The sequence below is a fragment of the Chrysemys picta genome, chromosome 1 (genome assembly GCF_011386835.1).
Source record: "Chrysemys picta bellii isolate R12L10 chromosome 1, ASM1138683v2, whole genome shotgun sequence".
Taxonomy (NCBI): Eukaryota; Metazoa; Chordata; order Testudines; family Emydidae; genus Chrysemys; species Chrysemys picta.
Window position 1 is genome coordinate 330450675 of NC_088791.1, and position 25524 is coordinate 330476198.

At 41.1% G+C, this 25524-nt stretch overlaps 1 protein-coding gene across 8 annotated transcripts in view; it reads left to right on the top strand.

The window, feature by feature from the left end:
- Window positions 1–25524, top strand: part of NOX4 (NADPH oxidase 4) — a 167336-nt gene that overhangs the window by 78474 nt on the left and 63338 nt on the right. For all 8 annotated transcript variants that reach the window (XR_006175841.2, XM_065581676.1, XM_065581677.1 and 5 more), the window contains one exon: window positions 13787–13868. Coding sequence is in view for 7 of the 8 variants with exons in the window: in XM_065581676.1 (XP_065437748.1) it covers window positions 13787–13868 (82 nt within the window). In the remaining variant the exon portion in view is untranslated. The remainder of the gene's footprint in view (window positions 1–13786; window positions 13869–25524) is intronic.

Here is a 25524-nt window from a genome sequence, read left to right on the forward strand (position 1 = left end):
AAAACCAGAACATTTGTTTGATTTTGGCCGGCGTTGGGGGACCAAAAATTTGACTACCAAAATATTTTGCTTGAAAATGAAAATATTTTGATTTGGAAATACTGCCGTGTTGCCTCAGGGCAGTGGTAGTTCAGCTGCCTCAAACTCCCATTCTGTTCTAGGCCAACCTCCCAGATCAGAGTACATTTCCTGTGATGACCATAGTCTCCCCCCTTGGAGAGGAGAGGCGAAGCATCATGGGAGTCCCTGGCCATCCTGCATCTTGGGAGATGTAGTCTGAATGGGAATCCTGGCCCATAGAAAAGAATAAGGACTGGAGGCAGTGCAATAGTGTAGCCAAATTGAAATATTTCGGCTTTTGGCTGAAATATTTTGGTTTTTGAGTGCTTGGGTTTTTTGAATAAAAATTGCAATTTTCATCAGAAAGAGGACACTTGTGAAAAAATTTGTTTTGTCAAAAGCCCAATTATCTATCCAGATACATCTCCCATGTATTTCAGCTAGTGCTGTTCCCACTTCGGAAGATCATCAGTGCACTTTCAGTAATTAGCAGGGAGCCTGTTCTGTGTTTGGAAGCAGATGTACTTAAACGCAGTGGGAGTTTGCTTGGCTATTTCTGACCCAGTTGGAACCAAAAAATATTAAGCAGGGCATTGTGCAGATGGAATAGAGCATAACCACCCTCCCTGCGGGAGCATCATGAAGGATTGTGCCTCAGGAAAAGCATCCTGCTGTGTGCATGCCTGGTGGGGAGGAAGGAACTGAGTTTGATCAGGTTTTTGGAGAGGGGCTGAGGGTATGCTTCCCATAACAATGGAGTGATGGAAAGGAGTCTTAGCAAGTGTCTGGCTGGCTGCGTACTTGTGAAATGATTACTTTAATACTACTGGGATTTTATTGTGATCTCAATAATAGAGCTTGTAGAGCCTTGATAGGCATCTTTATATTATTTTGAATCTGAATAAATAAGTTGGTGGGTTGCATTCTCATTTCAATAAACAGAATTTGGCATCCTCCCCTAACATGCACTGAATATATTCCCTTATGTGTTTTGAGTAAGAGATAAATGCCGTTTCCTCAGGGAAAATTCCACATACACTCCCACACACGTTTTTCAAAAACATAACCAGAGATACTGTGTTTCCTTCAGTGATTACCACTGGACTACTGACTGCATAGTCCATTCTCCCAAGGATCTCCGTTATTATACAAGTATTACTCAAGCGCTGCGTCAGCTCAGCAATGATGGGCTTTTTAAAAAGTGAAATAATAATTTGAAGAATGATTTATTCTAATGTGTATTATTGAATGTCTGTATTTGTGAAATGGGGTATTTTAGGGCAATTATGCCTCATAATTGAATAGCCTGGATATCTAATTTTGCTAATTGTAATTTTTTAGTAATTCAGTGGACAGTAAATCAACTGTTTAGCACTTAATTCATTACCTTCTGCCATTTCTGTTTGCAGCAGATTTGACTTCTCCTCTCAGGCTTGTTGTGTTGCTTGATTTATAATGGCGAGTGGATTCTTTGTAGGATTTAGATATTTTTCATGCTCTGTGGAAGGTACTTGAATGGGCACCATAAGAGAATTTAGATCTATAGCTGGATGGAATCTAGGTACAAGTTAGATAGGTAGAAAGCAAGTGACTTGATGAATTGCAAAAACATTCATGTTGGAAAAGTACATTGCTACACACCTTTCCCAAAGATTGTAAAAGGAACTGTGGTCTAAATAACATTTAACCAACCGTGTTTGAATCTGGTAAATGTCTCAGCACAATTCACTAATGTAATACGGCAGAGTAACATTTACAGCTTAGTCTTGTTCTCATTCAAGTCAATGAAAAAATTTGCTGTTGACTTGAGTAGGAGCAGACTTTGTACCATGTCAAAACTATTGTATTTAATATTCCCGTTATGTTCATAGAATCATTGAAATTAAAGATGGAAAAGGTTATCTAAGAGCAAATCCTATAGTCTTTACTAAGATAAAACTCCCACTGACATTAGTACAAGGACATTGGAATCTATAGATTGTGAATATAGAAAAAATAAGTTAAATATTAGTTAAAGAAGAAGAAAAGTATTAAGATTCATCTGTAAACTGTAGTCTACCCTTAGGATATTGGCTGGCTAAAGTCATTAGCAATAACTTCTTTAGCTCAGTTTTAAGACATAATAGCAGAAATGTACATAGACTGAGATGAAAAACAATAGTTAGATTTATTACTTGACACATTATATGCTTTACTTTGTGCTATGCATCCAAATGAAATAAAGAGAAACTAATATATCATGTCTGGTTTCATTTTCCCGTCATCAAATGATCTCCTTCACACAGGGCATTGCACTTCATGAGATAGAATAGGAGGTGGAGCTTCAGATGTGGTGAGGTCTTGGGAAAAGTCATACATTTCTTCCTGTGATCATCCCCAGCTGACTATTAAAGTTTATTCAGAAAACAGGAACTTAATTAGGATCCAGCTGAGCTCTGATTACTTTACAGTGCCCTGTGTTTTCAGTGCAGCCATGGCGGGGGGAAGCTTTTGCAGTTAAACTTGTAAGTATTCTGGAAAAGTCAGAGTTGAAAACACAATGGGAGTGATACATTATATATATGATGTATAATTAATTATATTGTGTGTGTGTATATATAATGTATGTATGTTTTTGTTCCTTTATTCAACCCTTGTTTCTATTGATTTTTATCCCCTTTGGTTAGATAAATACATGGCTAGACAGGGATTGGAGGCATTGGCCCTTCAGGGTACATAGTGTTATTGTTTTTTCCATATGTAGTGGCTGAGAATTCTATCTACCTTCCATGCTTCTATGGTCCCATCTACCATAGTATATGAGCACCTCACAATCTTTTTGTATTTATCCTTACAATTTCCCTGTGAGGTGGGGAGGTGCTATTATCCCCATTTTACAACTGAGATGCAGAGAGACCAAGGGCCTGTCGACACTGCATTTTAAAACCCGCAGCAATGAGTCTTGGAGCCTGGGTCTACAGACTCAGGCTCGTGGGGCTTGCACTATGGTGCTAAAAGCAGATATGTAGATGTTCAGCTCAAGCTGGAGCTTGGGCTGTAAAGCCAGGAGGGTGGGATGGGCTTCAGAGCACGAGCTCCAGCCCCAGCCACAACCTCTACCCTGCTGTATTTAGTGCCATAGCACAAGCCCGGTGAGCTTGAGTCTGTTGATCCAGGCTCTGAGACTCACTGTTGCACTGTAGACATACCCTAAGTGACTTGCCCAGGTCCGCACAGGAAAGGTGTCTTCAAGTAGTAGGCTAATGCCCTCACCATTGGACCATCCTTCTTTCATTCTGTTGTTCCTTCTTGTGTGAACTTGCTTGCTTCTGAAGTTTTTGAAAACTTATTTGTAACCAAATGTAGCCACCATGAGTAAGAAACAGTACAGAACAAGGAAATTCTCAGTTAAAATGGCATATTTCTGCAATGTGTATTTCTGCAATATCAGCCCTGTTCTTGCCAAATTCTGTGAGCAGGTCCTGCTCCTGCTCACAGCTTGTCTTTGCTTTATATCAGTAAAGATTTGACTACTACTTTAGCACAGGCCTCAGATCAGGCCTTTGATACAGGGGCTTATGTCTCAGGCTCTTTTCCTACTTCATATAGTATCGGTCTCTCTCTTTCCTCCCGTGCCCTGCCACCTAGGTTTGTATAGGGGAAGCCCATTAATATTACTTTAATGTTTTATTGGAATGGAATGTGAACACACTTTGTTCAGAGGATGGTTAATTGTATGGTTTGGGGATGTAAGGAGCTGCAGAGTACCAAAAAAAAAAAATAGTGGATGAAGGGGAGGATGCATACAATGGCCTTTTAACAGCCTCAAAACACCCTTTGGATATCTCAGAAATTACAGATGGAAAAGGCCATGAGTCCAACCCTGGAAGTGCAAGATTATTCCCTCCAGTTCTAGTGCTTTGTCCACTCTAATTTTAAATGTCTGAAGCCATTATGTAGTAGTTAGTTGTGTATTTCTCTTGAGTGCCATAATGAATGTGTATTTGAAAACTGTTTGTGAAATGATCCAGTAATTATGGTCTAAAATAAGATCAAATGTGAATGGACAGGCCAGCTGGTACTTTGCAAAAGATCATAGTCATGGGGTGATGTTTCTGCTGGTGATGGATGCAAAGTTTCAGCCTGGGATGGAATTCATTCCAGTATTTTGTTGCTGCTACTTGAATATGCTAGATGCAAAGCGGGACAGCTGCTGCTCACTTGGACAAATATGTATAAAAATATCGTACACTTCTGAGCATCTTGATGGATCTGGTTAATAATGTTTTTTATTGTGTGTGTGTAATATTTAATATCTCTCTCTTTCTATATATATATATAGATAGATAGTGTTTGATTTTTACACACATAGTCACTGAAGCCATGGCCATGTGCTGGTCTCAGTGCATCAATGTTCATTTTATAATGAAATGAATAAATAAATCAGTAGCCTGACTCCAGTGTTGGACTGTTCCTGGTCCCCCCACAGGTTTACAAGGACTGGAGAGAGCACAAGGAGAATTCCCCCAAATCCTCCTACACCCAATTCTGAGCAGGTACAATGGGAGCCCTTTGTTGTGGTGCACAGACTTTTCAGGGCAAGTACCAATGTCAGAGCTTAAAGCATTTACATAAAAAGATTAAGTATGTTTTAATTAAAGTATAACTTTTTTTTTTTTTTTTACTCTTTCTATATTCATTCTAAGCACTATTAGCTTTGCAGCACTTTATATGAACTTGTGTTGAGGAGTTAACTGTACCTTCACAAGGGAAAGAGGTATAACGTGCAGTATGTCTGAAAGGAAGAACAATCTTGTGGTTAAGGAACTGGATTGGAACTCAGAAGATCTGGGAATAGTTCCCAGCTTTGCCATGGGCTTCCTTTGTCACCTTGGGCAAGTCAGTTAATCTCTTGATGCCTCACTTCCCCTTCTATAAAATGAGATTAATAATACTACGTCTTTGCCACCTTTGTCTGTCTTGTCTGTTTAGACTTCAAGCTCTTTTGGGCAGGAATTGTCTTTTAGTATGTGTTTGTACAGTGCCTAGCACAATGGGACACACATTTCAGTTGGGGCTTATGGATGCTACTGTAATTAAAGTAATTAGGGCTAGTAGAAAATATCCCATTAAAAGTGTTTTACAATGGAAAATTGGGCTTCTGACACAACTTTTTTTTTTTTTTTCATGAAGTGTTTTGTCATCAAAATACTCTGGCCCAAAGTCAAAAGATTTTGAACAAAAACTTGTGGCTTTCAAGTTTTCACCAAAAACTTTAAAACTTCTGTGGGGAGAGTATTTTTTCAGACCAGCTCTACAAATAATAATATACCCAGATCATTCTGTTGTATGACTGAGAGACTGGAGAAAGGAGAGGGGTTGGTCAGCATTCTTAAATGTCTGAACTAAATACAGGACAGATTAATTGTGTGCAAATCATAGCAGTTAGGGCGGATAAAAATGGTTTCCTACATGTTAGTAATAGCAAAAGGAATTTGTTTCAGGGATTTTGTGGTTTGTGCTCTAACCACTTATGAATGTTGTATCTCACTAAGTCTCTTCCCCATATCTCAATCTTACCTAGAATATTTGTAATATAGACTTTCTTCAAGAGGAGATGCATGTTCAGCATTTCCTGAACTTCAGAAACTTTCAGACATTAATAAGTCACAGGACAAAAACAAACAATGGACACTGCACTCTTGTGACCTCTTATGGCTCAGCATAGTTGCCACTTTAAGCCCTTAACTGGCAAAAACATCATCTTAAACCCTTCTTAATTTTTTTTAAATAGGGCACTGAGGAAGTGCTTATGACAGTGCTTCTAAATTTGCAAAGCTTGGAGACAAGACCTGAGTGATGGGTCTGACGTCATTTTAAAGCTCTTGACAGTTTTTTGAAAGCTGACTAAGCAAAAAAAAATTATATATATATATATTGCAAGATGGTAAACAGTAGCTTAAGGAGCTATTCATAACAAGTGGGATGCATAAAAATGTACATAAAACTAGGCAGGTGTTTTAAGTTTGAAGTTGATGATGGCTGCAAACGCCCATGTAGCTTAGGGTAGAATTGAGACCTGTGTCTCAGAGGAAAGCAGAAGTGCTATAGATAATTACAGAAGCATAATTACAAATATTCCAAGCTATGAGTGCATCCCTATGGGGAGAACTTTGGAGTGAGCTAAGCATTTGGATGACAATGTTCTATTCTGCATCGCTAACGAAGGGAAGCATTTTTGCTCTTGCACTTCACTCATTTTACAGTCGCTTTCTAATTACATTTCTGTTCATTCTTATTAACATTATTTAAAAAAAAAACTCCTGGTAATTGTACAGATATGCTTAAGCAGCCTCATATCCTGTAAAAAGCAATTAACTTCAGTTGTACTGTTAATCTGGTCCAGTGCACACAATGTTTCCATTAAGAGTTCAGGGACATCTGAAGCTCTCAAAAAAGGGAGGAGGCTTAGGTATAGAGGGGAACAACACCTTAAACTGTATTTGTGCACTATTCTGACTTAATGGATCTCTTGTCAACATGCTTTTTAGTAACAGAAAGAGGATCTTTTTTCTTTTTTTCTGTCTTCACTAGCATAGATTATGTATTGTTATTAATTCCAATGTATTTCATAAACGGGGGGACACAGGAATGGGATTCAGAAGACCTGGATTTTTATTCCAGCTCTGCCACCGATGAACTATGTGACCTTAGGCAATCACTTATGGCATGATCTTCTGAAGTGTTGATTTCATGGGAGCTGCATGTGCTCAGCACCTCTGAAAAATCAGCTTTAACCTCTGTTATACTGTGCCCATCTATAAAATGGAGATAATAATGCTCATTTACCTCCCAGGGATTTTTGTGCCATTTAATTGTTATGCACTTTGAGATCCTTGACTGATAAATCTTAGAGAGATGCAAGGTATTATCATCAGGCTATGATTTCCATTCAAGCCACTTTGTATCACTAATGGCACATTTTGGAATAAGGAAACCAATGACTTGGTAGACCGTTTGGAATGCTCTTATTATACCATATTTTCCAGTCATTACCATTTAGTATTGTTACAGATGACTGTATCACACAATCCTATTTGAGAAGGTCAAGGATGGTGATATAATTAAAAAGGAAAATGGTGCATTTCAAATGACAATCTGCCTGTGTAAATTAACTACTAGAAAACAGGGTAATTACAAATTTTATAAAGTATTCTCTTCTCCATTATATACAATAATTCCATGGAAGTAAATGGAATTGCATGTGTGTAACCGAGGACTCGTGGTCTTTTGGAGACAGGAGGCCAAAGCAGAATAGGACATGTCTTTTCAGAGCTGCTGTGTACTCAGAACTGCAGCAGAAGTCAGTGGGATGCCTAGTGGGAATGGAAAGGGGTTTTGGTAGGTGTCTGTCTTGGTGAGATCCTGTTGAATTGACTATTTTAAAGCTGCTGAGATTTGATTGGTGCTATTAATGGTGTGTTAGGGTGCCTAGATCCTTGGATAGGTATCTTTTTAGTTATTTAAATCTAAATAAACACAGTAAAATAAAAGCACAACTCCCTGCCCCAAAGAACTTAGTCTAATTTAGACATTCATGGAGGGGAGGGAGAGAGAGTGAGATCATTAGTAGTTCTTTTTTTCTGTGAATAATTTTCAGGAACTGGAGGTTGCACATGCTTGAGGAGATTGTAAGATGTATGCATGGTTGTGTGAGAAGATATTCCTAGCCCATTGGCATGGAAGGAGGATACAAAGATCCATCCACACTGGGAAACTGGCTGTGGTTTGAAATGGTTTTCTCAAACTCATCTGGAAAGCAGACTCCAGTAAGAGAGCTGTGCTGGCTGGTTCCTGCCAGTGTGATTTGGCCACATCCTCCTCAGCATTGGCCAGCACAGTCACGTTAGTTGAAACCATTCTCAAGATCACCTTTTCAAATGCAGCATTGCAATACATCCAGGTGGCAGGCATCAATAAGAGAGGCCAGGGGCATAGGAGAGAAAGAGAGAGAGAGAGAGTAGGGGAAGATGAGAGCAGAGATGTAGCCTGTCTTTTGGTCTGGGATGTGTCACCTAGGCTGTGGCCTCTTTCAGACAAACAATGGTGGTACGACATGTCTACTCCCTTGCTGAGAGGTGTCCTACCTGTGGTCGAGGCCCTTTTCACAGTGTTCAGATGCAAGTGAATTCACTTATACATAACACTTTCAAAACCCTGTGTAAACTAAACTAGAGAACGTTCCTAACTTGTACCTACAACTTGTATTGATCTATCCTTGGATGATATGTTAAAGCCCACCTTGTGACCAATGTTCATGGGGTGGAAGAAGCTCCCCCTCCCCTGAACATATTGAAGTGCACCTTGCATGTCCTGTTCAAACGCCAATCACTGTTATAGTTTGTTGCAGCCATGTGGAGCAGGAAGACTCCTGCAGTGAGTGCAGCATCAGTCTTTACATGGTTAGTCAATAAACATAGAATTTGGCTGACTGCATCTTTAACCCAGTAAACAAACACACAAAGTAACTGCCTGGTTGTGGCACTTTAAACAAAGGCCCTGACCTGACCCCAGGGTTCTGGGTTAGGACTGAGGTGCTACTCTCCATTCCCAGCTTCACCCACCATTCCCCTGTGATGAAGCAGGCAAGCCTTCTTAACTTGCCTGATGGCTCCTGATTGGTTATTGTCTCTTCCCAGCCCTTCTACACTCCTGGATGACTAAGTCTTGTTGGTACTCTGGCAGGAGTATGTCACCATGGTGATTCATGGGAGTTGCACTTCTGATGTCTCATGCTCCTATTTTTTTCTATTGGCCAGGCTCCCTGGTTAGACTGCATCTCCCATGTAGCACCACAGCCTCCCTTCTTGGGGAGGGGAGGCAATGCATCATGATAGTCGCATGGCTGCAGTGTATCATGGGAGATGTATTCTGGCCAGAGAGCCTGGCTCATAAAGGAGGATGAGGAAATGAGGCACTCGAACTGCAGCTCCTGTGAGGCCGTGTGGCTGCATTTCAAAGTTGAAATGCCTTTGCCTTTGTTCAATAACATTTCTGGTTTTGGACATTCAGCTTTTAGTCCAGAAAAGAAATTTTCTGCAGAAAGTAGAAACTTTTCTTTCTCTCTCACATACAGAGTCATTTAATGGAAAACCCAATTTTCCATCAAAAAAACAATTTTGACGGAAAATTTTCAACCAGATCTAGGTCTTCCTTATGGGACCCAGTGAATATCCCCTCTTTCTTCACTAGGAATACATATCACCCATGGAGTAGGTAGGGTGAACTGGGATGTTTGGGAGGCATTGAACTCTGCAGTGACTCTTGAAGGCATAATTACATAAGAACAACCATACTGGGTCAGACCAAAGGTCCAGCTAGCCCAGTATGATTCCCAACATTCTGTTCGTTTTTTTGATGTTTTCAGAGGATTATGCACAATGACTCCAATATCTCTCTCTTGAATGGAAACAGCTAATTTAGACCCCATCATTTTAAATGTATAGTTGGGATTATGTTTTCCAATGTGCATGATTTTGCATCAACATTGAATTTCATCTGCCATTTTGTTGCCCAGTCACCCAGTTTTGAGAGATCCTTTTGTATCTCTTTGCAGTCTGCCTGGGACTTAACTATCTTGAGTAGTTTTGTATCATCTGTGAATTTTGCCACCTCACCGTTTACCCCTTTTTTCAGATCATTCATGAATATGTTGACTAGGACTGGGCCCAGTACAGACCCTTGGGGGACACCACTATTTACCTCTCTCCATTCTGAAAACTAACCATATATTCCTAACCTTTGTTTCCTATCTTTTAACCAGTTATCAATCCATGAGAGGACGTTCCCTCTTATCCCATGACAGCTTACTTTGCTTAAGAGCCTTTGGTGAGGGGACCTTGTTAAAGGCTTTCTGAAAATCTAAGTACACTATATCCACTGGATCCTGCTGGCCCACATGCTTGTTGACCCCCCTCAAAGAATTCTAGTAGATTGTTGAGACATGATTTCCCTTTACAAAAACCATGTTGACTCCTCCCCAACAAATTATGTTCATTTATGTGTCTGTCAATTTTGTTCTTTACTATAGTTGCAACCAGTTTACCTGATATTGAAGTCAGGCTTCCCGACCTGTAATTGCCAGGGTCACCTCTGGAATCCTTTTTAAAAATTGGCATTACATTAGCCACCCTCCAGTCATTTGGTACAGTAGCTGATAGGGTACAGACTATAGTTAGTAGTCCTGCGATTTCACATTTGAGTTCCTTTGGAACTCTTGGGTGAATACCATCTAGTCTTCTGGTGACTTATTACTGTTCAGTTTATAAGTTTGTTCCAAAACCTCCTCTAATGACACCTCAATCTGGGACAGTTCCTCAGATTTGTCACCTAAAAAGAATGTCTCAGGTTTGGGAATCTCCCTCACATCCTCAACCGTGAAGACTGATGCAAAGAATTCATTTACCATAGTTTCTCCGCAATGGCCTTATCATCCTTGAGTGCTCCTTTAGCCTCTCGATCGTCCAGTGGCCCCACTGGTTGTTTAGCACAGTGGTTCTCAAAGCAAGTCCGCCACTTGTTCAGGGAAAGCCCCTGGCGCGCCGGGCCTGTTTATTTACCTGCCGCATCCGCAGGTTCGGCCAATCGCGGCTCCCACTGGCTGCGGTTCGCCGCTCCAGGCCAATGGGGGCTGCGGGAAGGGCAGTCAGCACATCCCTCGGGCCCATGCCGATTCTGAAGTACTTAAAAAAAAATGTGCTATTACTTTTTGAATCTTTAGCTAGCTGTTTAACTTGAGCCTCTATTATGGTGTCTTTAAAAGGTTTCCATGCAGCTTTCAGGGATTTACTTTTGGTGCTGTACCTTTTAGTTTCTGTTTAACTAACCTCCTCATTTTTGTGTAGTTCCCCTTTCTGAAATTAAATGCTACAGTGTTAAGCCACTGTGGTGTTTACCCCACCACTGGGATGTTAATTTTAATTATACTATGGTCACTATTACCAAGCAGTCCAGCTATGTTCACCTCTTGGACCAGATCCTGTGCTCCAGTTAGGACTAAATCAAGAATTGCTTTTCCTCTTGTGGGTTCCAAGACTAGCTGCTCCAAGAAGCAGTCATTTAAGGTGTCAAGAAATTTTAACTCTGCATCCCGTCCTGAGGTGACATGTATCCAGTCAATATAGGGATAGTTGAAATCTCCCATTATTGTTGAGTTTTTTATTTTTAATTGCCTCTCTAATCTCCTTGAGCATTTCAGTCATTATCACCATCCTGGTCAGGTGGTTGGTAATATATCCCTACTGCTAATTCTTATGAGAGCATAGAATAACTATCCATAGAGCTTCTGTGGTACAGTTTGGTTCATTCAAGATTTTTACTTCATTTGATTCTATGCTTTCTTTCACATACAGTGCCACTTCCCCACCAGCTCGACTTATTTTGTCCTTCTGATATATTTTGTACCCTGGTATTACTGTGTCCCATTGATTATCCTCATTGCACCAAGTTTCTGTGATGCCTATTGGATCAATATCCTCATTTAATATGAGGCACTCTAGTTCACCCATCTTATTATTTAGACTTCTAGCATTGGAATATAAGCACTTTAAAAACTTGTCACTTTTTAGCTGTCTCCCATTACATGCTGTAATTGAATAAACCTTTTTTACATCTGTTTCTCATCAGATTCTACCCGTATTTTATCTTCCATCCTCTCCTCCTTACTAGGAAATAGAGAATCTCCATTAATAGATTCTCCCCAAGGGATGTCTCTGTCCGAACCACGTGCTCCTCCACACCTATCGGCTTTCCCCCAGACCTTAGCAATCTAAACCAATTCTAGCCCATAATGAAACATATTGCCCATATTACATCTATTAGTGGTTACTAAATGTTGCTTTATATTTAAGAGTGTAATTCATGGGTGCAGCCATGCAGGAAACTAAAATCTCACAGGGAAGAGTCAGAAATTCTTATGTCAATGAGTCCAACATTTGAAATTTTAGTTAGCTAAAATGTGTAAAAGTTCCCCAATGAGCAGGCATATGATGAGACCCATGTGTGTAGAAGAGTTTCAGATTAGTTTACTGACATTAGTTTATGGAAATAAAAAGGTTGTTTTTGGTCAGATTCATGCCACAATTTGGGGACTGTTCAGCCATCAGCAATTCACATGAAAGCTGCAGCATCTCAGCGTAACTCCATTTTGCATAGAGACGGCTGTTAGCCATTTAAACACAGAGTGGTATTCCACTTTGTGGTGATAGACGTGTGTGTGTATATCATGGATCAGAAAATACTGATTTACTGTAGGATTCTTTATAGGCATCTGTTGCTGTGGTACTTGGCTGCGTGTCTTCAAAATAAATACATCACACACTAATTTAAACTGCCCGGAAGATGTAACATTAAGCAAATGCTTAATCAAATAGATGTCATACACCAGGTTCGGAAGGCCAACAAACTCAAGTTCTAGAAGGTGGCTGGGGGAGTGGGTTCCACAGCCAGGTATTTGCCACAGAAAACTCCCCCCTTTTGGCCATCCACATCTAAAGACTGTTGATAAATGTGGTGTCAGCCGTTGTTATCTGTAAGGTAGCTAGGTCCCTGATTATATAGACCTCTACAGATTAGTACCAATAACTTGAATTGCATTGGGAAAGAGATGGGAAGCCCATGCAGTTTGCAGAGCATAGGTCTAATGTGCTCACTCTCCATTTCACTGATTAGATGGACTACTGCATTCTGTACTGTCTGAAGCTTCAATGGGTGTTAGGCCTTGTCCATAGAGCCCATTGTAGGGTACCAACCTAGAGGCAGGAAGGTCCTAGAGAGATGTGGTACAGTTAGCGTTATCAAGTCACTACACTTCCCTGAGAAGCCAAGAACAGACAGGTCAAAAAAATCATTGAAAACAGCAACTTCTTGGACAAGGGATTGAGCAGACACAGCCCCCACCAATTATTGACACTGATTCCCCTCCCAGTCAGACTCACCTCCATCTTTACAGGATTGTGCTTCAGTCGTGTCAGTCTCCTCCAGATCCCTGTCTCAACCAGGCACAGGGAAAGCAAAGAACCTGTGCCATCAGACTCTGACATAAAGGAGCCAAAGAGGTATAGTGTAGTGTATGGATGGCACTGTACTCGTATTCAGCTGGTAGAGTGACAAAATGAAACCTCTGAAAAACCACACGTGAGAATATGGATGGATGAGAAGTGACTCTTTGAGACCTCTTAGACTGTAAGGATTGAAGCCACTGTCCCCATCTACCTTGCCAGATCCTCCAAGCTTGTCAGCAATTTGTTCAGTATAATTTGGCCAGCTATATCAAAGGCTGTTGACAGATCTAATCAAATCAACTTAGACATTTAACCTTTAAAATTGACCCCTTCACGAATGTGGTGGGATCCTTTCCAAATTAGAATATCATCACAATAATACCTAAAACTAGAGTAGAGACTGCTATCCTCAGTTGGGGCTTATAGGTGCTACTGGCTTGGAATACAAAAAATAACCAATAGTAAGTACAAAAGCTTTATTATTATAAAATGTAATAGAAAAGAGTGATTTATAGTGTTTTCAGTGCATTAGTGGAAGCGTTTTGATTAATTATCTAGCTTTTGTACCTCAGTTAAAACACACCATAGAAGAGAATGTATGTCGGATACTGCTTGCTTACTCATGAGGTGAACTTTTATAACGTGAAGTCACAACCTTAGATCTATTTTTTTTCCCCCTTTGACAGAAAGATTTCGAGATGTACTGCTTCTCCGTTCAAGTCAGGACACAGAGATTCTACCCAACTTTCAGCAAAGGAATTACCCCAAGTAAGTAAATTGCTTCCTCAGGAGAACCAGTCTTTATTAATTCATAGTGAGGGAGAGAAGCATTTATAGCACTATAAATGCTTTTGGCATAAACTCCTAAGGCAGAGCTGTCAGAGAGCCTCCCATAGAATAAGCCTAGTGCTCTTCACGGCTGCGTCAGGAAGAAACAGACATATCTTGCAAGTGCACCCAGCTGTCACAGAGGAGTCAGTGGCAGAGTGTGGATGATAAGCTGCACAGATCAGTGTCTGGTGGAGCTTCATTTCACTTGACATTGTGTGTCGACACAGGCAGATGTTTTGTCACACTAATCCCTGCTCTTGTCTTGTGGGATTCCATCATTTGTGCTGACAGACTCATTTGGATTTTAACAAGCTATCCTATGGAATCATGCGAGTGCTAAAAACAGTTTGACTGCCCTTGTTAGGGACGCGTGGGCAGGCAAGCCAAAGGAACCGCCGTGCATGCTAGAGAGCAATCAATACAGCATCATCCTCATGTCATGCTTCTCTATTATAACAGCAATGCCATAAGTGATGTGGGGAGTTAAGAGATTACCCCCATTAGAAAGTTTGTCTTTCAGCCTATAAAGCCACTCAAAGGTTTTAATATGCCGTATCTCCTTTAACATTGCTCCTGACAAAAATCTCATACGGTGTAATATGTTATTTTACTGAGTGTCTTGAACAATAATGATTGATTTAATTGGGGTTGGTCCTGCTTTGAGCAGGGGGTTGGACTAGATGACCTCCTGGGGGTCTCTTCCAACCCTAATCTTCTAGGAGTCTACGATTCTAATGCTATTCCTACAAAGCTAAAGAAAAGCAGAGTTAAATAATAAATAACATTTTTGCCGACTTAATTAAAACAAAGAACAAAAAGAGAAATTGAGTCACATGAAAAAGGAAGGAAAGCGCTTTCAGCAGAGTCAGTGAGGTGGAAAGGCATGGGAAGGCTGTTCCGGATGGCAGGAGCTGCGGAAGTGAAGGTTCTCTCCAGAGCCGTGGCCAGATTGCGTGGAGGAATGGTGAGAAGGCCAGCGTTAGATGAACAGAGGGAGCAGGGTTGGGGAGGAGAAGTACGTGAGAACGGCTGAAGCAAGTCCAAGAGCAGTTTTGAAAACAAGTGGGTAATTTTTGAACTGAATCCTGAAATGAATGGAAAGCCGTTTGCGGTGAGAATGTAACTCTCGTGTACTGTAAATTAAGATTTAAGGCTTAATTTCAAAATGGGATTAAAGTTCACTATGGAATTTTAATGCGTAGCAGCAGGAGCCACACGCTAACTAGTGCAAGGCAGATTTACACCTAGCTTGCTGTGCACTAGCAGTTTGTATAGGCAAGCCCTTATTTTTCTAGAACATGCAATAATTAAAGAGTTAGATGTTCATCACTTGCTGAAAACAAAGCATGTCCCATGGGCACAAAAAACTTTAAATACCTAGGGTAAAATCACGGCTCCATTGAAGTTGATGGAAAGTCAGTGCCATTGACTTTCTGAAAGCCAGGATTTCATTGCCAAAATCTACCTGTTTTGTGGGTTTGTACTGCAGACTATCATCAGAGTATCTGAGTGCCTTCCATGTAAAATAGATGGACATAGCAATATTCCTACTAACCTTTACGGAGGCTCTGGCTGTGCTCCCTTTTTGTAGTATAGACACTGTTTGGGCTATGGTCAGTTTTTAGTTTTGGTTTGTTGCTTCGTTGCACTCTTGAAATTTTTTTGCCCATAGTTATCTTTGCCTTGCCCTTCCCTTTTTGGTTTCACGGGCACATTCTTTTCCCCAGTGTAATTTGCTTGATTCTAATGATAACAGTGATAACACCTGCAGACTGATTCAATTGTTTGTATTCTATAAGGAATTATGCACTGAAGAATAAACAAAGACATAAGTGTTTTTATTTTTTGCAGTCAAGGTCTTTGACTACGTAACTGTGTAAAAACAGTAAGATTCATGGCTGGTATTCCTGAAGGTACTGTGTACTTGTACTGTAACTAATGACTAGGTCTGCGGAGATGCTGAGCATCTGCAGTTCTTTGCTGAAGTCAGTGAGAACTGCAGGTCCTAAGCCTCTCTGAAAATCATACAGTAAATCCTTTTCACCAGAATCTCATGCTGTTTATATTACTGAGCTGTAATGCTGTTTTAAATTGTAATGTTCCTGCATTATAGTACAACAATATGATTGGCTGAACATGTACCATTGCTTGACAAGAATGACTGATCCTAACACATGGAATCAGCCAGGGTTTGGCTGCTAATTAAAAAAAAAATCTTTACAGATGTTTTCATAAGTAATTGACTGCCGCTTATAATGTCATTAATCAGTACAAAATTGTTTGCTTGTTACCGACATGAGTCACTGGCTGCAGTTCATTTACAGACTGGTTGGTGACTATTGATGCATCCTGATTTTTCTGGGAGATCTGATAGAAGCATATGTTTGAGCTCAGCAATATGGGGAACCTAGTCAGCCTCATAATATAGGCCGTACCCTCATTCCCCTTTCACCTTTTTCCTATTCTGTGCCGATTTCCATTGTATGAATAGTTAATGGAAGTTGAGTCCATATAAAGCGAGATCCTGTAAATCAGCACCTCTGCATTGACTTCAGCTGAACAACACTTCTTTGCATTAGCTGAGGATCTGGCCCATAAATTCATCTTAATAATATGAAGGCATCATGGGATCTAGGCAGTTTGCTGATCTTAGAGAGAGAGAGAGAGAGAGAGAGAGAGAGAGAGCGCCTCGAAACAAGGCAGGGTAGAATAGAGGAAAAATTGTGAATAGCTTGGCTAAGTAATGTCCAGTGGTGGGAGGGTGAACATGAGACCAGCCAAAAAAATATTTGATGGGTGTAAACACCAAAGAAAGAGAATGGGAACTAAAGATCCCTAGCACCTCTCACTAGGTCCTTGGTACATCATACTCTCAGCTTCTCACTTTACTAATTTAATGAGTTTATGAATGCTGAGCTTGTCGAGTCACCTGTCTGTGCCTGCTGTCTGTGGCAGTAAAAAAGGAGAAGAGAGAAAGGAGGGTTGGCCATCTGTTCCAGATTTTACTAAGATTCATAGTTATTTGTTATAGTAGTGCATAGGGTCCAACCAAGAATGTTGTCCCATTGTGCTAGGGGGGAGGGATAGCTCAGTGGTTTGAGCTTTGGCTTACTAAATGTAGGGTTGCAAGCTCAATCCTTGAGGGGGCCATTTAGGGATCTGGGGCAAAATCTATCAGGGACAGTACTTGGTCCCACTGCAAAGGCAGGGGACTGGATTCAAGGTCCTTTCCAGTTCTATGAGATAGGTATATCTCCATATATTATATCACTACCCATTGAGCCCAATGATCTATCCAGCTTTCTATCCACCTATAGAAATACCTAGGACCTGTTCCTCCACTCACACTAGTGTATATCAGGAGTAACTCCCATCTTCAAAGAGTACTACATATGTGCAAATTCAGGACCTTTAAATTCACACCTGCAGTGTCCACACTGGGAAGTTACAGTGCACAGTGCTGTTGACACCCCCTTAGTCTGAACTGCAGGGCAGTGTAGCCATGCCCTTAGGCTCCTAACTCACTTAGCTGTTTTTTGAAAATGTTGCCCTTAGCATAGTCTTGTAAGAGCACACCTCAAGTTGATAATGAGATCTGACTTGACTCAATATCCTGCCTAGCTTATAGAGATCCTCCTTTTACACATGAATCCACAAATGAGCCAAGAGTGAGCAGCAGCAGTGCTGACACTAACTATAACAAATTGGTCTTGAAGAAGACAAAATTATGTTCATTAATCAAGCTGTTGATTCTGACACTTGGACAATTCTTGGAGAACATCCAGCTTAGATCTAAACATCCTGGGCCTGATTGTCCTCACTTGCACCCATATAATTTCCTATTGACTTTAGTCTAGTTACTGCTGATGTGCCCTGCTGTGAGTGAGAGGAGAATCAGCGTTCATGTAATCATCTCACATTGCCTAATGGCCAACTTCTGAAAGGGGCTGAATTGGATGCTTGTCAAAGGTAAAAAGAAAAATGATCAGGGGGAAAAAGATAAGAGCTGAGAGTCACTACATTTGAATAGGGAATTATGTTGTTAAGTTAACCATGCTAGAAAGGAGGTAATGCTGCACAGAACTATGCTAATTAGAGACATACCAAGCCCTTGTATAAAATATTCTCAGCACTATCCACTTCTAACAAGTTTCTCCCTACTTAAAAGTTACCTGAAAAGAAATAATTAAACTACGTTTGTGGCCCCTTTGCATCTTCATGATATTACATAAGGCCTGATACAATGCTTTAAAGTAAGTTGTTTTTTTTTTCCTCTTAGAAATACCAGTAATGTCAAGTCTTATTTTCCCTGTCTTTGAAGGAAACTTCTTGGATGATTTGTAGATTTTAAGGCTAGAAAGGACCATTATGATAATTTAATCTGACCTGCTACATAACACAGGTCATATAGCCTCACCTGGTAATTTCTGCTTCAAGCCCATTACTTGTTTGACCTAGAGCATATATTTTTTAGAAAGATATTCAGTCTAGTTTTAAAGACTTCAAGTGATATAAAATTCACCACCTCGGTAGGTAACATTTTAGGTATCAGCAGCTCTTAGGGTGACCAGATGTCCCAATTTTATAGGGACAGTCCCAATTTTTGGGTCTTTTTCTTATATAGGCTCCTATTAACCCCCACCCCCTGTCCCAATTTTTCACATTTGCTGTCTGGTCACCCTAGCACTGACATTGTTACAACCTGGAGAGGGCAACAGGCCCAGCTGAGGGCAGTTATACGCTTTCTGTTTTGGGGAGTGTGAGCACCTGGGTGGCAATCACTGGGCTAACAAGGTAACTGGGGTAGGCTATAAGGGGAAGAAACAGAAGGCAAGGGTGCAGCTTAAAGGGTGGGCCTGGGCTGGGGGGAGGGAAACATACCCTTGTATTGTATGGTATTACTGTGTAAGAGAGAAATAAATATTCATTAACAGTCTGGTGTGTGATTGTGAAACTACCTGACCTAGCTAGGGAGTGAGGTTCACTGGGTAGTGCCAGAGGCACTCTGTGGTACCCTGAGTATTCAAAATCAGGGCCTTTTTTCTAGTCTGAATTTGTCTAGCTTCAGCTTCTAATTATTGGATCTCTTTATGCTTTTTTTCTGTGAGATTAAAGAGCCCCCGACTATCAGAAATCTCTTTCCCCTGTAGATAATTGTAGCCTATGATCAATTCACCTCTTAACCTTAATTTGATTAAACTAAATGTAGGCCCCTTGTTTGAGGAGCCTCTGAACCCTATCAGAGGTATCCTGATTAGACAGGCCTCTGCACCAGTGTTTCTCAATGACCTGTCTGTGAGATCTCCCTGACACAATCTAGGAAGGCAGCAAGCTTGTCTGTGGTTTCAGAAAGGTTGAGAGACACTGCTGTGTGCTGGCTTGGAAGGACTGCAAATTCCATGATGCAGTGGTGGGCACCTGCTGGGACTGGACTGAGCGTCCTGGGTCAGAAACTGCTGCAGAAGGGGTGGCAGGCTCCATTTCCCAGGCAGGGAGCTGGAGCAGAGAGCTGCTGCTGTATGGGGTCTGGGCCAAGGAAAAGCGGTGACAGGGCCCTTTTGTTGAGTTGCCAGGGTTGAAGACACATGACCAAGGGTAAGACTACATTCCAGTTGACATCTTGTCAGTGCTGAGCCCCAGGTCATGGACTCCTTCGCCACAGCTAGACACTGAGAGCGGCAGCTGTGGGTTGTGCGGCAGATCTGAATTTGGTTTACAGATGACTGAGGAAAGAGTGAGTTACTGCTGAGCTACGCTCTCTGGGTTGAAGAGGTGGTGTTAAGACTCAGTGTAGCTACATTAAGTTTAAGAAGAAATGAGGGGGAATTTATGATATGGGCTCTTGCTCTCTGACACATGTTACCGCCAGCTAGTATTGTGCAGTGTAGGCTGTCACAATACAGAATTGCCTCACTCCTCCTTGTTTCACCTGGGACTGCCTTTGCCAGACTTAGAGTGCTGGCCTGAACTCCTGCCCGCCCAGGATTCTAAATTTAAGGAACCGTGCAAACTCATGGACGGGGTGAGTCTCTGTATAATGCTAAGAGTGTTGGTGAGGTGTATGTTGCCTTTGACTATTAGTTGAACTATTGCAGCATCACCTACTGACCTGGTACAATTGTAACAGTTAACCTATATTCATCTGTTGCATTTCCCCCCTGTATGTTGTTAGGATAACTTTTGGTGAGCACAGCAATCATCTACAGACTTTCAGGAGGGGAGTTACATTGTGGTGATTACATGGCTATCAATTACAGTCCATGCACATTTTGATGGTTCCATTCATGTTTCATTTGCCTTTGTGGGTTCCTTTTTTTGTGGGTTTTATGGCAGATTTATTTGCCCCTTGTAGACAGCACAAAAGAAACATGTTTTTATAGGAGAGATTTTAACAAGAAGGTTGCTTGGTGGAGAAATTGAGAGGATGCCCGTATGAAAGGGGGAAGAGAAACTAAGGGATGGTTGAGGCTTGTGGTGTTAGTGCACTAGAGGGAACTGGGGGTGAAGGAAAACAGGGCAGGGTGATGTGGTGTGGCAAGGACTAGAATGCAAGAGCAAGGAGTTTGAACTTGATACAGAGGATGAAGGGGAAGCAGGGAGGGGAAATTCCATGAGAGAGTTATTTGTGAAAGGTCCCAGAATTGTGCCAATATTTATAATTAAGCAGTAATTCTTAGTTATCATTATTGATATTTAGGTATCACCCAGAGTTCCCACTCAGGTTTGGATCTTCATAATTCTGACCACTGTGCTAACAGATTGGTTAAAAGAAGTCTCTTGCCCTGAAGAGCTTACTTTGAGTCCTGATTCTAAGTGTTCCTTAGATCTATTATATTGTATTAGTGAAGCCTTCCCTGCCTTGGGGTTATTACCAAATGGTGGTAATAACTCGTATCAAGGTGAAAAAGATCACGTCATAGCAGGATCCATGTTAATAAAAGTGCAAGGATTGTGTCTGGATTAGGCAAAACCACAAAGGATTGTGGGATTAGAATCAAAGAAAGAAATAGCAGAGCTGCAGGTTTTGGGGCCCCAGATAGAGAAAGGGCAAGAACTCTGTCCTGCCCTTTGCCTGCTGGGGCCCTGGTCCTACAATGGACTCTGTGTGGACAGATCCCCACTGAATTCAGTGTAGGTTACAGCAGAATCTGTCGAGTCAATAGAGCTGTACATGAAGCTCATTCCAAGAGCAGTCTTAGTCTTAAACATGGTTGTAATAGATTTCAGATACTACAAATGCAAGTATTAAAAAGGTAGGATTAAATCTTGCCCCACTGAACTCAATGGAGTTTTGCCATTGACTTCAAGGGAGATAGGATTTCACCCACAGTCTAACAAATTTTGAAGATGCAATTACAAACACTTTGAAAAGGTAGATGTGAGAGAAAAGCTTCTGTGCACTGGGAGTTTAATTTTACATGTATGTTAGCTGTTTTAAAGTTCAACGTTGCTACATATACTCTTTTAAGCTTTAAGTCATCTAAATTTCAACAGTTCGACTTTAGCTTTGGTAGGCTGTATAGTATAACATAGTTGAACTGTTTTATTCAAAGCATCTCGTTACTTCTAACTGAGGGTGGAGTTTGCTGACTGGAAATAAAAGATTCATAAACCTTTCAAAATATCTGGGAGATGAAATCATGAATTTGTTCAAAAACGACTAATATAAGATAGCCATAATAGTGTATAGTATATAACTTTTGTTGGTCGAAGGGAGAAGCTTTTGAGTTTTACAGAGCTAAGGAGAAGCTCTGGGATCTTGGGACCAACACTGTTAAAACAGCACTGCAAATATCATGCAAGATAGGACATTACAACTGATTTTGCTTTTGCTTATTTGGTGATATAAAAAAGCATCGTTTTTTGATAAAGCTGTGTGCTTACTGATTTAATGTATACCTGCCCCCAGTGAGAGTAATTAACCACTTATGTAGGGATGTGATGGAGTCTCAGATAGATGAGGTGGTCATCTACAGCCGAGATTGGAAGGCACACACTTGCACAATTTGCCATCATACCTTGGTCCCTATGGAAGTCTGGGCTAACTGCAAACCCAGCAAAGTGTAGGATTGGAAAAGAAGAGACCACCTATTTGGGATATACTTTGGGGAGGGCCAGGTCATTTTTGTAACAACTTTCCATGAAAAAAATTGAATTTTTGGCAAAAAAAATAATAATAATAATATGTAGGCCAAAATCTGGAATATTTGGATTCTGAAATGCCCCCACGTGAAGTGCCTAATGGGAGTTGTAGTTTGGTGCCTCAAGTTTCCATTCTAATTTATAAGTGGACTCTGGTTGGACAACATCACCCATGATGCACAACAGGCTTCCCTTGCAGGGCAAGGTCACAGTTAATCATCATGGCTGCGCATTACAGGAGATGAACCCAGCCCACGGAGGAGAATTGGAGCTCAAGGCATTCAAACTACAACTACATGAGACACCACAGTAGCATTTCAGAATTATTTCAGTTTTCAGATGAAAATCAAAAGTAATTTGTTTTTTGGGCATTCCGTTTGTGTATGAAAAAGCAAAATTTTCCTGTCGAAAGCAGACACTCTTCATAAAAAATAGTCAACAGAAAAATTTCAACTAACCTAAATGACTGGGCCAAGATTGGTCTATTATGGCCTTCAGTTTTGTAAAACACCGTTTTGATGGTTCCAGATTCCTTTAAAGTTTGCCAGCCATTTTATTGGACACATGTCACAGTAAGACATGTTGGCTGTTCAAGAGCTTGACCTGGCTCTCAGATTACATTTTCCCTGTTTTGAATGTATCTTCGTATAAGAGATAAGAAACTATTCCTCCTCTCCAAGGAGGATTTAAATTAATTATTTTCAGAATTTCTTCCAGGCTTTACGCCCCCATTGGCTCAGTAATTTTTAATGACATTTTAACATCTAAGTCATCAGCTTTCCTAGGGTAAACAAGCATCTGTGTGCTCTGTGCTTAAAACCAGTTTAAGACTGACTTATTACTCAAAAGTGTTTGCTTTCTTATACTGGGTCAGCTTGAAATTAAAGGGAGTGCATTTTTTTGTTTTCTCTGGCGTTGTTCTTCTAGAGAACATATTTAAAACAAACCTCTTCAGGTGCAGAGAAGCTGCTCTGTACATCCAGGGCAGGAATCGGTAACCTTTGGCCCACGGCATGCCAGTGTAAGCCCCCTGGCAGGCTGGGCTGGTTTGTTTTCCTGCCACATCCGCAGGTTCGGTCGATCGCGGCTCCCACTGGCCGCGGTTCACCGCTCCAGGCCAATGGGGGCTGCAGGAAGCAGCGGCCAGCACATCCCTTGGCCCACACCACTTCCCGCAGCCCCCATTGGCAGGTAAACAAACCGGCACAGCCCGCCAGAGGGCTTACCCTGGTGGGCCACGTGCCAAAGGCTGCCGATCCCTGATCTAGAGTCTACATGGGAGGTGGGGAGAGGGGCAACCAAGCAGGCTAGAGGGAGCAGTTCCCCTTGCAGAGATACCCAGGAAATGGTAACATGGAGCTATTAGCTCCTCTGTAGATCTTTCCAGTTTTCTTATAGACATCTGTGCCCATGGGGGGCCAGGATGCACCACTAGGGGGGCAGAGCTGCCAAAGGGCCAGCGTGTATGACCTTTGCATGACCTGGCTGCACAGTAATCTGGTGGGAATCCACCAGGTTTGGGTGCATCACCCTTTGGCTTTTTCCTCGGCGAGGGCAAACCCTGCCCATCAGTGGGACAATGCAGGGAATTTCCATGGGTATTCCTCGGAGATGTCCCTCTTTCGAGTCCCCTGCATTGGGTTTGAGCATGGGAGGGGCTGAGCTGATCCAGTCTTTTAATTTGTTAGGAATACAAATGTGATCTAGAGTAACTGAGAGACTGTACAGACGGAAATCATCTCACCCTCGATGGCACTATTTCCAATATCACTTTTGAGACCAGAAATGCACTTTGACACTGTGCAGGGTCTCTCAGGAGATCTGTCAGTGGAGTCAAAGGCAAAGTGTTCCCAGTTCAGAAATATGCATCATTCTTGCTTCATAAAATCTACCTGGAAATATTTTTAACATGTTTTATAAACTTCAGTATGTGTGAACAGTATGATCTCTCTGGAACCTGGAATCCTGTATCTCAGAGTGAGTGTACCACACATTAGTGTCACTGCAAGCTTCCCCTGTTACCCCACCAGTATGACTCAGATCTGACCTAGAAGGAAAATCCCTATGATTGAGAAGGTAATTTTGACTTATTGTCCATTCAATCCATGGCAGTTTTGCTGCAGATGTCATTGGGTTTCCCAGATGTGCTGGTGATTTTTCAATGAAGACACTTGTCCCTTAGTATCAGTATTTTGAATAAGAAAGGTCTTGTCACATAGGTAACTAAATATCTACTTGGTGGTAACAACTTTTGAGCATTTCTGACACGTGTTGAATTTTAACCATTTACAGAGGATGTAGAGAGATGGTCTAGGTATAACTAATGCTGCTTCATTGCAAGGGGGGGTGGGAGGGGAATATGGACTAGATGACTTCTTGAGGTTCCGTTCCAGCCCTACATTTTTATTATTGTTCCTGAGAGTAAATACAAGGAAGAGTTAGGTACAGAAGCCCACTTCATCTTTCCCCTACTCTTCATATTACACAAGAACCAGCAGATTATAATGAGAATTAAAATTGGAACCGCATTTGTGAACCTTCTGTAGAATCAGTCTCACATCAATTTTACCTGAAAATTATTTATGTAGCAAAGCTCTTTATAAAAATAATGAAGGCCGTAATCAGCTCATATTAATAAGGCAACATTACCTTCTTCTAATTAGCATGCGCAAAGTTTGCCATATCAGAGGAAATACAACACAACTTGTTAATAAAAGGGCTTCTTATTATGGAAATCCTTGCTCCAGTTTCATTGCACTGCTTGTTGCTTTGGGCAAATCCATGCTCTCTTTAATGACACTGTTTTATACATATTACTAATGATTTTATCAAGATAATTATTCTCTGTGATTTTGCTGTTGCAATTAGAATAAAATAAAACCAGAAACCACAAAACTTTGTACTGCAGACCAGACAGAATTATTTGTCTATGGCCATTTGTTCTCAGTACAAATGTATCGTGTATTTACAAAATTTAAAAAAATAAGTGAAAATCAGTGCAAAAAATGAATGTAGTAGATGTCTGGGGGTAAATATCAGGATAACTATCACTCTCTTCTGTCCCCCCCTCCATGCCCCTCCCTCCACCAAAGCTTTAAAAAAAAACATTAAGTTCTAAAAGAGAGTCAGGTGTTTGTTTGTTTTTAATTTTTGACCCATTTTAGCATGAAAAATAGTTCACTAACTTTTATTTGCTTTGACTGCAGTTAACTATCCATGTTATCTATAAAGCTGGTATCGTGTATGTAGTGGATGTTCGATTGAGAATAGTACACACACCGATGCTCGAGTCATTCTGCTATTTCTGACCTAGCTCCCCACTCTGGAAGGAGAGCTTACTGATTGGTAACCTGCGAGCCACCATCTGTCCTTCCGGAGCAGGAAACCAAGTCTGGAGAGTTCCAGTACTTTCAAAGTTTAGATGAAAATTGGTAAAAACCAATAATGGCTT